This window comes from Zingiber officinale, chromosome 5A (assembly GCF_018446385.1).
Source record: "Zingiber officinale cultivar Zhangliang chromosome 5A, Zo_v1.1, whole genome shotgun sequence".
Classification (NCBI taxonomy): Eukaryota; Viridiplantae; Streptophyta; class Magnoliopsida; order Zingiberales; family Zingiberaceae; genus Zingiber; species Zingiber officinale.
In genome coordinates, this window is record NC_055994.1 from 148575869 (window position 1) to 148589712 (window position 13844).

The following is a 13844-nucleotide window of genomic DNA, read 5'->3' on the forward strand; positions in this document are numbered from 1 at the left end:
AATAAAAATGTAAATTGGCCGGAAAGATCCTTCTAGATTTGTGTAATTTAGATTTTGATGGGGTCATAAAGGAATGATTTAACTCACGTTGGGTTTGACTTTGACTTTGTAGTAGCTACACTGAGAGCTCTCACCTTTGTGTTGTTCTTGAACCGGCCGAAATATTTTTTTTAAAAAAAAAACATAAAAACACTATTTTTATTAATATTTATATACACTAAAACTTTTTCTTGCCGTGGAAGGGAATGAAGAGGCGCAACTACGCAACCCTCTGTCCTTCAATCATATTTATTTATTTATTAAAACTTTCAATAATATTGGTAATATCGAAATAAAATAATAAGGAAATAGTAGTTAATTACGATGATTCGACTCCTCTGCTATTTATTCGGCCTGCGTTTTTTTTCAGATATATTGCATTTAATCTGATGATTTTATAATAACAATTATTATTTCCAAAGGATTATAATAACAATTATATTAGTTAGCATGATATTAATGGTGGAGCAGAGTCGGCTTTAATTAATTCAGAGAGGAAAATTAAATAGCCGGTGCCCATTCAATTGAAAGCCTGTCTGCTGTCCTGTGTCCGACACCAGATCGCAGCCTTAACTATCTGAATAATTACGCATGTACCGCCTGGGGGAGTGGGGAGATCAACGCGGCTGCCATATTTTCATTTTGCCCCTCTGAAACTATGAACTGAACATTTGTGAATAAATTTTTAATGTTCGAATTTATTTATATTTGTTTAATATATATAAAATTAAATAAATAAATACTTAAATAAAATAAACAAATTTAAGAGTATAATTTATTTAAATTATTAATGTTATGAGTAAAAATTAAAAGAAAAGTAATAATTTTTTTTTTTATTAGTGTCGTGGCAGTTAGGCCATTGAAGTAGTGTCATTAAGTTGGTAGGTCAAGCCTTTACACAAACTCCATCTTCTCTCTTTTCATCTCTCTCGATCTCACACCTTCCTCCTTCAAGGCGATCGCCGTCGCTTTAGCACTAAAACAAACGAGGAGGAGCTAGGGCCACGACGAGGATGATGACCATGAAGCACACTCTTCTTCTTCTGCTGCTTCTGCTCCTCCTCTTCCTCGTCTTTTTTGGCGTTAAGGGCGCTCTGGCGTCGCCGGGCAACCGCACGGCGAGGCGAGGGATCACGTCGCTCAGGATCGCGAGGATTCAGCGCCACTTGGCCAGGATCAACAAACCCGCAGTCAGAACCATCGAGGTAGGTGATCGTTGCGATCGGAGAGAGCAGTTCGTTTCTGGGCTTTGGATTGATTTTTGATGAGCTACTCGATCTTTGATCGACGGCTGATAGAGTCCCGACGGCGGAGACATCATCGACTGCGTCCCGCGGCACCGGCAGCCGGCGCTCGATCACACGCTGCTGAAGGACCATAAGATCCAGGTTCTTCTTTCACATAGCTCCATCGCCGATTGCTCCTAGCTCACAATTTCTTCATGTAATTTTTTTTTACTCTGTTTGTTTTTGTTTCAGAGAGCTGCGGAGAGGCCGAAGAAGGCGGCAGCGGCGGCGGCGGCTAGGAACGTCAGCGCGAGTGCATCGCGCAGGGCGTGGCAGGCGTGGCACCACGCCGGGCACTGCCCCAGGGGGACCGTCCCCATACGCCGGAGCTCCGTCGACGACGTTCTGCGAGCCAAGTCACTGTTCCACTTCGGGAAGAAGACCTTGATGAGGCCTCCGGCGAGGAGCTCCGACGCGCCTGATGTGGTCAGCGGCAATGGCCATGAGGTATATATATCAATATGACCCTGCAGTTTGTCATAATTTCAAATTTCCCATTTTAATAATAATAATAAAAATAATAATAAGGTTTGTTGTGCAATATTTTGACTATCTAGTTAGTGTTTGCTGATGAGTGAAGAGAAATCAAAGCACGCATGCAGTGAGTGAACTAAGAGAGCTAGGGCTTTGATTAGGGTTAGTGGAGGAAGCCATCATCACTTCTTTTTATCTACCCTTCAAATCGAAAATAATCTTCATTGAGGCAGGGACATTTTTTATTATGGGAAGACTATAATGATATTGTTCGATCGAAAAAATGCATGTTTATCTTTTATAGAATGATATTGTTCTTGATGAGGAAAGGAGATATGCGCCAACAAGGGAATTAGAAAATAGGATCTTAGTTCATAGGATGAATATCCAGCCTAGTAAACATGACATGAACTAATTTATTAGTTTGGCACAGGTTTTGAATTAATTAATTAATTAATCTTATTCGTTTGAATTTTTGCAGCATGCAATTGCTTACACAATAAACGGTGGCGAGTTCTACGGGGCAAAGGCCACCATCAACGTGTGGGATCCATCCGTCCAAGTAAACAGCGAGTTCAGCCTCTCTCAGATCTGGATCCTCTCGGGATCATTCGACGGCTCGGATCTCAACAGCATCGAGGCGGGCTGGCAGGTAATTAATTAAATCATTAATTAATTACAAAATTTGATGGGCATTAATGGAGCCCTTCTCTAAATCCCACAGCACACATTTCCAAGCCGAGACAAATAAATGCCAGAAATTGTTTATTTATTAATCTTTTTTAAAAATTGAATTTTAAATTCGCTAATATCAAAATGCCCCCTCAAGTTTTGTTAATTTGAAAATGCTGAAATTTTGTTGTTTTAGTCAGGTCAGCCCTGAGCTGTACGGGGACAGCAGGCCGAGGCTGTTCACTTACTGGACGGTGAGATTTAAAATATATATATATATATATATAATTTTAAAAATAATAATAATTAAAAAGTTAATTTTAGGAAATAAATAAATAATAATAATCATCATTATTATTCATATAAAACAGAGCGATGCATATGAAGCGACTGGGTGCTACAATCTTCTGTGTTCAGGATTTGTGCAGACCAACAGAAGGATCGCCGTTGGAGCTGCCATTTCACCGGTCTCTTCCTTCCAAGGCGGCCAGTACGATATCACAGTCCTCATTTGGAAGGTGAACAAAAAATTAATGGGCCCTGGACAGATAGGGCCTTCCTATTCCGGCCCATTTAAGTTTTTATTTTTTAAAAAATTAATCAATTTAGCCCCTGTACTTTGTGTATTGTGTAAATTAGGACCCGAAGCTGGGGAACTGGTGGATGAGCTTCGGGGACGGCGGAGATCTGGTGGGGTACTGGCCGGCGGAGCTGTTCAGCCACCTGTCGGAGCACGCCACCATGGTGGAGTGGGGCGGTGAGGTGGTGGACACGCGCCCCGACGGCTCGCACACCGCCACCCAGATGGGGTCGGGCCACTTCGCCGCCGGAGGGTTCTCGCGGGCCGGCTACTTCCGAAACCTCGAGGTCGTCGACGCGGACAACACCCTGGCGTCCGTCGGCGCCGGCGTATCAACGCTCGCTGAGAACACCGACTGCTACGACATCAGGAGCTTCGCCGGCGACTCTGCCGGCGACGCCGACGGGTGGGGCGCCTACTTCTACTTCGGCGGGCCCGGCAACAACCCGCGGTGCCCGTGACAGAGCTAACACATCGATCATTCGATCCGATGGATCTCTCTCTCTCTTCCGGCGTCTAGTTGCATGGCGATGATTTTGCTGTTTCATCTATAAACATGCATGCCTTCTTAACTAATTCAATATATAAATATGTTCTATTCTTTGATCTTTTAAAAATTTTAAAATAGTATTCGGCTGGAAAATTAGTTTTGGTGACTGATGTGGCGATTAGCGGGTTCATGGGGTCAAATGCAGAGACAGTAGTTCACGTGAAAGTTAAAGTTAAGATGATTAATAGTGATTAACGATACCATTAAAGATGGTTGAGCAAAAATTGACGCCGCCTACTGATCGACCAGGTGGCTTGTTTGAGCAAAATGCTTGTCTGACCAGGAGCACTACAGTAAGAATATCAGATGTTCATTACGGATCAAAGGAACATTAAGGAGATTGGAGTGCTTGTTCGGTCAAGTAGAAATAATCTATTGAACCAAGTCACTACGGGGAAAAACAACAGAGGTCGACCGAGCGGAGGAGTCCCGAGCGGCTATTCTACTTGACCGAACAGTGGGATCATTCCTATATCTCTTAATATCCATTTGGGAGGTAATGCCGTTGACGACAGAGCATGGTTAACATGCAAATTGTACGACAAAAGTTTCTACCGTCTCATTGGGGATTTGCATACCTTGTTAAGGTATGATGTCAGAGACACTTTTATGATATGTCCTTTCATAGGACTGTTGGGCAAGCGTGCCTGCGCCTTCAGGAGCATGCACGTCGTCCACTGGGACACTATATAAAGGGGGTCCATACACCGGCAGAGGTATATGCTATTTACTATTCACACTTGTGATTTCACTGTTGTTACGTTGCTTCACCTTCGTCTACTGATCTGGTGACTAAATTGAGTGTCGAAGGGCCAACGTCAGAGACCCCTTCTCTGGCTCGGTACTGACATTTCTTGTGTTGTAGATCAAAGTGGAGTTTTCGCGAGGTCAACAGAGGAGTCACATCCCCCGCCAACCTTCTTCACGATTTTTGAATAAGATTAGTGACCATTAGGGATAAGATGACTATTTCGTGATTAAATCATTGTAAACTAATTTCTTGAGTGAATGAGAAATTAGTGTTTAATGAAGGGTTGACATGATATGATCGGATGAAAGTTTGACTCGTATACAAGTTAGATTTATAGATAAATACTAACTTGAGTATGTGGAACCATTGAGAGATATGAAATTATAATTAATTAAATTAATTAATTAATTAAAATATTAATCATTATAATATTAATTGATTAATTAATATTTACAATAGATTAAGTCAATAGTTAATCAGATTAATTAATTAAATTAATTATAATAAAAAAGTTTAAGTGAAAAGGTTTAAGGGAAAAAACACATCCCATATCCTTTTACCTCTTGAAAGAAATCTTTCATCTCTTGGGAGTAGCCCTCCATCCCTATAAAACAAACCTCATTCCTTCCACTCAACTCACTCAATTCTCAAGTTGTGAATTCTTCTCTTGGGTTCTCTTCTCTCTCTCCTCTCTTAAGAGTTTCAAGGCTTTGAAAGTTCGGCGGGTTCAAAATTTAGAGTGCTCCTATTTCGAGACGTAAGTCGTTGTACCTTGAGAGACGATTGTCAATAAACCGTAAGCACTGGGCGGAGCAATATCGTCTTAAGGAAAGAAGGTCTAGCCTTCACCTCGACCTTAATATTCTTATCCTTAGGGATAAGTTTACCCAAAGGGGTTGTACCGATATCTAAAGGGATAACTCGACGACCGACGAGATTAGGTCGGTAACGACAATACCAAGAAGGGTATGTCTCTTACCCGAAGGGGTGCTTCGATAACTGAAAGGGGATGTTGAGAGAATAAATGAGACAAGGTCCATATTGCCGTATCGAGCTCTACCGGTTAGAGTCATCGACTCATTGTTGAGATGAATTGGGCCCAACTATTGGATTTCAACACCGAAGATCCATATACTTGATATTTAAAAATATCTAACAATCTTAAGACGATATTGGCGATTATGGTGACCGTGGGTCCGACTCCTACTTGTGAGAAATTGGAAAAATTCTCCGTAAACGTCTTCAAGCAATGACAGTTAAAGACACTGTATTACTTGGAGAAAATGTATCTTTTAAGGTTATTATCCTAGTGCATTTAAAGTGAACCTCAAGTAATGTGAGAGTTACTCGTAAGGAAGAATAAATTTTTCCTATGTAAGAACCATGCCTTAAAAGGATGGATAACAAAATTATACCTTGAGTATAATGTAACAATGATGGTTAAGGAGTTGTGGGGGTCATTTGACTAAAGTTACAAAGTTAAGGATAGTGAATTTAAACTATCCAAAAAGAGGGCTAATGAAAGTCTTCAGATAGAAGATCAAGACTACTTAGTAAAAAGCTAGACTTGAGTCTAACTCAATAAGACTTGAGTAGAGGTTAAAATAGATGAGTTAGAAGGATTGCATTACATGTGTTGCAAGTGACTAATAATTGAGTCAAGTTTTTCACGAAGAATAAATGCAATCATGGTCAACACTCCAATCAAACGACTATAGCTATGACTCGATAAAATTGAAAGTCTAAGGGATGTATACTTCATAAGCCGAGTATCCCTCGAAGAGTAATACAGTCTTGGTCAGTACTCCAATTAGACGATCGCAACTTTGGGTTAATAAGATTGGAAGACCAAGGGATGTATACATCTTAAGTCGAGTATATCTTGAAGAGTAATACAATTTTGGTTAGCACTCCAATCAGACGACTGTAACTTTGACTCGATAAGATTGGAATACTAAGAGATGTATACTTCTTGAGTCAAATGCCTCTCGAAAAGTAATACAATCCTGGTCAGCACTCCAATCAGACGACCGCAACTTTGGCTCGATAAGATTGGAAGACTAAGGGATGTATACTTCTTGAGTCAAATGTCTCTTGAAGAGTAATATAATCCTAGTCAACACTCTAATCAGACGACCGCAACTTTGGCTCGATAAGATTGGAAGACCAAAGGATGTATACTTCTTGAGTCGAGTGTCTCTCAAAGAGTAAATACAATCTTAGTTAGCTATGTAACACCCTTAAATTTTCTCTATTTCAAAAGAGTAAAAATAAATAGAAAAAAAAGAAAAGAAATAAAAATAATAGATTTAAAAATGGCCTTGGGCAAGATTGAACCCAAGACCTATTATTTAAGATTAGTTGAAGTTGCCAATAAGGTGGGGGTAATGCATTACATTAACAATAGGAAATAATTGATTATAAGTAGATTTTTTTTGTAAAGAGATGCTTCAACTTCCACTTAGTATAAAAGGGGATGGATGAGATCAAAACCTAGATTTCATCTCCCTCTTTTCCTCTCTAGCCGAATTCTTCCTATCCCTCCTTGCAAGTTCGGCCAAGAACCTTAGGGCTTCAAGTTGTAAAGATTTTCAAGGGGAGAATCCAAAGGGAAGGTCTCCAACGCGCAAGGAGGTAGTTCGCGTGGGGAAAGGTATCCTGGAGATTGAAGCGTACAAGGGAGGTTGTCTTCTCTACATCTAGAATAGTAGGATCTAGCGAAAGGAAGTAAGTACTACTCACCTGCAATATGAGTTGTTACGATTATGCATGTGAAAACTTCCTTGTGATAGTTTTAGTATAATTTCTGTATGCTAAAGAAAATACATGCTATGATATATTTTATACATGTTATGAAGATACATATTATGATATGTGAGAATGTGAGATGCCCCCCCTAAGTTTCGGGAATTAAGAGCATGTGAGTACTTTGATTTGCTTCCCATTAAGTTTTTGGGAGTAAGAAGCATAATCAAGTGCCCTAAGATGCTTCCCTATACGTGTGGGGGATTAAGTGCACATAAGGTGTTTGTCAAAATGACAAACAAGTGCAATTATAAGAAAGTAATAAGTAAAAGAAAGTATTTTACTTTTAATTAGCATGTACTGGACACAAGGTCCATGTGTGGGCTCCCAAAGCGCCCCTAGACCCCTAGATCGCCTAGTAGTACCTTAATAGGTTCGGGACTAGCTATCTCAGACTTTATTAATGATGCGCGCAAAATGGTACAATACCAGTCCCAAAGTAAGTTGACTATTATTTTCATTAGTATGTAATATAAAGTTTCCAAAGCTTATTGATTTGGTTAAGTGAAAACATAGTTGAGTTGAGAACTAGCATTAGAGAGTCAGTGTTTGATCTCTATAGCATAGCAAGTTTTATGTTTTCCCTTGCATGTTGATGTTACGAGCATGGTTTTAAGTGGATGTTTTGCACGATCAACTGATTTAAAAATGCATGCCATATACATGTTCCCGAGATATGGGGTTTAGCATGATTGATTGTTAAATGCATGTTTTGTGTTTCCGCAAGCAGTTTGAAAAATATGTACTCTTCTTAATGCATTATTTTGTGAGTAGACGGTACTTACTATGCATTTAGCTTATAGTTTGCATTTTCTTATACTGTAGATAAAGGTAAAGGAAAGCTCGAGTAAGAAGAGGCGGCAAGGGCAGTGCTTGGTGGTGTGTGTGTGATGGAACCGTGGAAGAAGATCCTGGAACTTGTTAGTGCAAAGAAATGTGTTAAACCGGGTTTTAGTGTGTACTTTCCTACCTCTTGACTATGCAAGTAATGCCACTAAGAATTTCTTATGATGAATTCTCAGTTTGGTAGTAATTAGTATGTCAAAAAAAAAAACTCTCCCTCAAGTGAGGGGATTGTGTAGTAGCCAAGGATGAGTAGAAAGGAGAGATTGAGCCTTTTGGGGTGCAGGGTGTGCCCCCCACACGACCCGTAACACGACCATGTGGAGTCACACGGCCCCAACTCTCTCCCTCTCGACCTTGGTTGCACGGCCGTGTGCTACACATGGCCATGCGAGGCTTAGCCTCTGGAAAGGTTGCACGACCGTGTGCTACACACGGCCATGTGAGGCTTAGCCTCGGGAAAGGTTGCATGACCGTGTGCCACACACGACCATGTGAGGCTTAGCTTATGGAAAGGTTGCACGACCGTGTTCTACACACGGCCATGCGAGGCTTAGCCTTGAGAAAGGTTGCACGACCGTGTGCCACACACGACCATGCAAGGCTTAGCTTCTGAAAGGTTGCACGACCATGTGCCACACACGACCATGCAAGGCTTAGCCTATGGAAAGGTTGCACGACCATGTGCCACACATGACCATGCAAGGCTTAACTTCTGAAAGGTTGCACGACCATGTGCCACACACGACCATGCAATGCTTAGCCTCTGAAAGGTTCCACGACCATGTGCCACACATGACCATACAAGGCTTAGCCTCTGGAAAGGTTGCACGACCATGTGCCACACATGGCCCTGCAAGGCTTAGCCTCTAGAAATGTTGCACGACCATGTGCCACACACGGCCATGTCCTTTCCCTTCTCGGGTAAGGCTACCCGACCGTGTGTGCCACACGACCAAGGCACTCTAAAAGCTCTAGACTCCATTAAGGACTTGTGTTGGCTCGAAATACTGCCCTATCACTCAGAACAAGTATGGAGTGGACCTCCCAATAGGAACAAGTAAGGAGTAGAACTCCCAATCTTCCCATAGGAAGACGAAGATGAGAAAAAAAAGTAACATCCATGCCCTAAGTTAGGGCACTCAGAAAGGCGGTCGTTACAAGCTAGCACTCCAATTAGATGACCAGAAGTTTGGCTCGAAGAGATTGGAAGACCAAGGGATGTATACCTCTTGAGTCAATCCTAGTCAATACTCTAATTAGAGGATCATAGCTCTAGAAAAATCAATAAAGCAAGATCATCCATGGTGATTGATGAAGAGAATGCAAGATATTGCTCAAGGAATGTTTCTTAAGGAAGAGCAACATTCAATAATTGACTATATCACATTCATCTCAATTCAACAATAGTGGCTTAAATATTGAGAAGATGATAAAGTTATGTTGATAAGTTTTAGATTTATCCTGAAAATTATGGGAGAAATTGTCCTCTCAATAAACCATAGCCCTCGGTAAAATAGAAATGAAAAATCTCTATAAGGCGTTGAAAGGTCAGGAACCTTCTAATGAAGTTTATAAATGTAGAGGTTAAGCAATGTGCCAATATATATATACATTATGGTATCTAAGAAATTATGAGAAGAATACTAGTGTAAAATGGTAAGTTTTGAAATGACTTAATATCATTAAAAATAGTAGATCTCTAGTGGTAAAATCTTCATTGAATATGGAGAATTGTGCGGATCCGCTAGGCCTATCAAAAGATCAATTATACTGTATGTCTAAGGGAATGATCAGTCTAAAACTCAACATTTAAATCGAGTAGTGGTAATCCAACCATATTGACTGGAGATCCCAAGATCATAATTTAAAAGGGACAACTAAGTTATAAGATTCGAGGCACCTAGGAGTAATTACTCTAACTCATTCCAAGAGACAAAAGGTGCAACATATAAAATGAGTAAAGGATGAACAAAAGTTCTTAATGATTCCTATATTATATTGTAAATGGTATACTAGAGTATTCAGGATACTCTTAATAGGAGATCACCTATATATGTGTGAAGACGAGTCACTTCAATAAAGTACTTATGAATCCCAAACTTTGTCCATGGGTAAAACAGACACGATAGAGAACTGATAAAAGCCTAGGGGCTTTACACCAATGATTGAACAATTCAAGACATAGTTCATTAGATAGCCAAGTAAATCCAATCATATTCCACTACGAAAGGTTCCAAGTCATAAGGTACCTCTCCTGATGCAATAGTCTTTCAATGAAACTCTTGTTTGAGACTTGAAACTTATCCATAATTTTCATTCATGTGGGAGATTGTTAGAAAATTAGTTTTGGTGACCATTAGGGATAAGATGGCTACTTCGTAGTAGACCATCGTAAATCAATTTATCGAGTGAATGAGAAATTAATGTTTAATGAAGGGTTCATTCGATATGATCAAATGGAAATTTGACTTGTATACGAGTTGAATTCATAGATGAACGCTAACTCGAGTATGTGGAACTATTAAGGAGTATGAAATTATAATTAATTTTATTGATTAATTAATTGATTGATTAAAAGACTAATTATTGTAATATTAATTGATTAATTAATATTTACAATAGATTAAGTAAATATTTAATTAATTAAATTAATTATAATGAAAAAGTTTAAGAAAAAAGATACATCCCATTTTTTTCACCTTTTGGGAGTAACCCTTCATCCCTATAAAACAAATCTCATATATTCCTTCCACTCAACTCACTCAATTTTCAAGTTGTGAATTCTCCTCTTGGGTTCTCTTCTCTCCCTCCTCTCTTAAGAGTTTCAAGGCTTCGAAAGTTCGACGGGGTTCAAAATTTAGAGTACTCCTATTTTGAGACGCAAGTCGTTGTATCTTGGGAGACAATTGCCAATAAACCGTAAGCACTTGGGCGGGACAATATCGTCTTAAGAAAAGAAGGTCTAGCCTTTACCTCAACCCTAATACTCTTATCCTTAGGGATAAGTTTACCCAAAGGGGTTTTGTCGATATCCGAAGGGATAACTTGATGACCGATAAGATTAGGTCAATAACGACGATACCAAAAAGGATATGTTTCTTACCTAAAGGGGCACTTCGATAACTGAAAGAGGATGTCGAGAGAATAAACAAGACAAAGTTCACATTGTCGTACCGAGCTCCACCAATTAAAATTATCGACTCATTGTCTAGATGACTAATCAGGCGCAGTTGTTGAATCTCAACATCGATCCATATACCCGATATTTAAAATATCTAACATATTCTACCTCTAATTTGATATCCAAAATACAGCTTAATACTTTACTTCAAGTAATTTAGGTCGAACTCACACCATCTTTAAGCAACATTGATCAGATCTAGTTAAGCCGTACGTTGAAGACTAACTAAAACTACTTTACCTTCACGATGATATATACATTATTTGTAAAATAACTTTAAATAAAACTACACAGCTAGTGTTTTTTTTTTATTATTATTAATTTTAGTATTTTTCTAACTAATACAAGTCGCATACTTATTCCTAGCTTGTAAAGCATAACACATAATAAATTCCACAATAACAAGACACTGATCAAGTTGTCTACAAGCATATGTAAATGGTCTTACCTCTATTTAGGTCGAATTACTCGCAATTAATACCACTAACCCTCTCTAATTAGCCTTAAAACTAAACTAATAAACAGCCATGATCACATTAGTGATCAATTACTAGCGAGCTAATCTTGACCCATTGACGGAAATCGAGTCAAGTGCGAGTGTCCATGGCTAGGATGGAGCTCAAGTTCATGGGATTCATGTATTCATTGGTTCCGGTCATGAACTGGCTCACTATGATCCGGTTAGCTCGTTCAGTCGGGTGAAATGCATCCCAAAAAGCATAGATGTCTCGGTTGGGACACAAGTTCGATAGGATAGTACAAAGCCCGATTCCATTGTAAGGGCCTTGGCCACAGCAAGCTATCTTCGATGTGACGAAACCTGCAAAATTTTAAACTATTAAAGCATTTAATTTGTAGCATTTATAAATGACAAGACAAATGAAAATACCTTATCTTTATTGACAGATGACTGATTTAGATGATAATTTAGAAAAAATAAAAATGAATTTCGATGCATATTTTTATTTTATTTTAAGGGCCTTGTTGAGATTCCGAAACGAGGAAGGGGGTATTTTGCGTACAGAGAAGTGACGAATTTGTAATTACCGAAAGATTGTGGGTTGGTGATGAAGTCCATGTGCATCTTGTAGGCGTTGACGGCGACGAAGACGTCGGCGCCGAACTGGGCGTTGAGGTCCCCCAGCAGCGCGATCATCTGCGGGTTGTACAAGTCCGGCACCCGCTGCAGCTCCGGGTCGCACCTGCCCGTCAGGCTCCGCAGCCCCAGCTCGGCCGGCACGCACCCCAGCGGTCCCACCCCCGTCACCAGCACCCGCCGGGACCCCAGCTCGTACAACCTCTGTTACGTCCCGCCGGTGCAAATTAAATAAAAAAAACTCGAACAGTCAAGACAAGCGCACGACGGCGACGGCCTCTCTGTTACGTACCGTGAGGATCTTCTTGTACTCGGAGATGAGGTAGCGGACGTAGTCCGGGAGGGAGAACTGGCGGGAGCGGAGGGAGTAGGGGACGAGGTAGTAGTTGTTGACGAAGTCGTTGCCGCCGAGGGTGATCAGGACCAGCGCGTCGTTCACCAGCCGCTTCGCCGCCGGCTGCCCCACCACCGAGCTCAGGCGCTGCTGGTACTGCTCGAAGTACTGCAGCTGCTTCGTGATCCTGATGATGTTCGCCTGCGTTCGAAAAGCAAATCAGTACCGTACGTTCTTCCGGGCACAGATCTGAATAAAATTTAAAAAAAAACCGACAAATTGGAATCCGGTGTCGTTGAGGATCCCGATGCCCGCGGAAGCGAAGTTCGCGCCGACCAGGAGTCGCTCTCCTTGGAGTTCGGGGCTCAGGTACGGCAGCGTGGGCTCCGATCCGATGTACTCGCCTGCAAAATTAGGACACCAGATTACGACGACGGCGGCGGCGGCCGTGGATAATTAATTAAGCAGAGCAACCCACGTAACTGACAATGTCGGGGACGTTCTTGCCGTTGGAGAAGCGGCCGGTGGGGCGGCGGCTGGGAGTGTCGATGCCGTAGGGAGGCTGGTCGGCGCGCGCGGTGGTGGCGAGGAAGTTGTTGTTGCCGTTGTCGACGAGGGAGTCGCCGAACACGAAGAAGGCGCGAGCCGCCGCAGAGAGCGCGGGAAGCGAAGCCAGAGCAAGGAACAGCACTCCGGCGACAATCCTCTGAGCCATGGCGGCGCTGGATCAACTCGAAACGAGGTGGGAATGGTAGGCTTGTCGTGTATGTATGTCTATATAAAATCGAAGAGCAAATCGATCGAGGGGTGCTTTAATATGTGTGTATAATTTCTATTGTGATATTTGACTAACTTCTGAGGGCTATTTTACCAATTCACACTTCAACATAATTTTGAGAATTATTATGGTGTGTATATTGATGGTGAGAATGACTTTTAAGTTTTAAGATTCGGTTCGATTCCATATTAATTTAACAAATAAGAAGGAATTAATTATGAGAATCTTGCTTGATTAATTAATTCTTTGTGTACCTTCTGTTGATGTTGAGAAGGACGTTTTAGATTCTAATCCACATGAAAAGTACATTTTGGTCCCCTAAGTTGATTTGGTTGGTCTACTTATTCATACAATGACCTTAATTAGGATCCATTCTCTTAGCTCTAGTTAGTCGATCGATTTTGTTGCCTACTTACTTGGCTAGCCCAATATATATAATTAACTGCATCATG

At 40.9% G+C, this 13844-nt stretch overlaps 2 protein-coding genes across 3 annotated transcripts; one reads left to right on the forward strand and one right to left on the reverse strand.

Moving 5' to 3' along the window:
• The first annotated feature begins 954 nt into the window (after positions 1–954).
• On the forward strand, positions 955–3682 carry LOC121983375. The gene is made up of 7 exons (XM_042536316.1): positions 955–1244; positions 1338–1427; positions 1518–1772; positions 2281–2451; positions 2672–2725; positions 2843–2989; positions 3111–3682. Exons 1-7 carry the CDS (start codon positions 1053–1055, stop codon positions 3510–3512), a joined length of 1311 nt encoding a protein of 436 aa, XP_042392250.1. The 5' UTR covers positions 955–1052; the 3' UTR covers positions 3513–3682.
• A 7858-nt stretch (positions 3683–11540) lies between these two features.
• On the reverse strand, positions 11541–13410 carry LOC121982382 (GDSL esterase/lipase At5g33370-like). 2 transcript variants are annotated; one of them, XM_042535409.1, is made up of 5 exons: positions 13193–13410; positions 12891–12945; positions 12573–12815; positions 12232–12484; positions 11541–12004 (listed from the first exon to the last, which is right to left on the reverse strand). In XM_042535409.1, the coding sequence occupies exons 1-5, from the start codon at positions 13327–13329 to the stop codon at positions 11772–11774; spliced, it is 921 nt and encodes a 306-aa protein (XP_042391343.1). In that variant the 5' UTR covers positions 13330–13410; the 3' UTR covers positions 11541–11771. The 2 variants fall into 2 exon arrangements, with proteins under 2 accessions (XP_042391343.1, XP_042391342.1); XM_042535408.1 differs by having other exon boundaries at positions 12891–13018; positions 13098–13410.
• Positions 13411–13844: the final 434 nt, after the last annotated feature.

Excerpts from the sequence above, each read along its gene's own strand:
- LOC121982382 (XM_042535408.1), bottom strand. The coding sequence starts at position 13,329 with ATGGCTCAGAGGATTGTCGCCGGAGTGCTGTTCCTTGCTCTGGCTTCG. Across the intron at positions 12,816-12,890 it reads ACGACACCGGATTCCAATTT|GCGAACATCATCAGGATCAC; the intron begins GTCGGTTTTTTT and ends TTTCGAACGCAG. Across the intron at positions 12,005-12,231 it reads CACCAACCCACAATCTTTCG|GTTTCGTCACATCGAAGATA; the intron begins GTAATTACAAAT and ends AAAATTTTGCAG.
- LOC121983375 (XM_042536316.1), top strand. The coding sequence starts at position 1,053 with ATGATGACCATGAAGCACACTCTTCTTCTTCTGCTGCTTCTGCTCCTC. Across the intron at positions 1,245-1,337 it reads CCGCAGTCAGAACCATCGAG|AGTCCCGACGGCGGAGACAT; the intron begins GTAGGTGATCGT and ends GACGGCTGATAG. Across the intron at positions 2,726-2,842 it reads GGCTGTTCACTTACTGGACG|AGCGATGCATATGAAGCGAC; the intron begins GTGAGATTTAAA and ends CATATAAAACAG.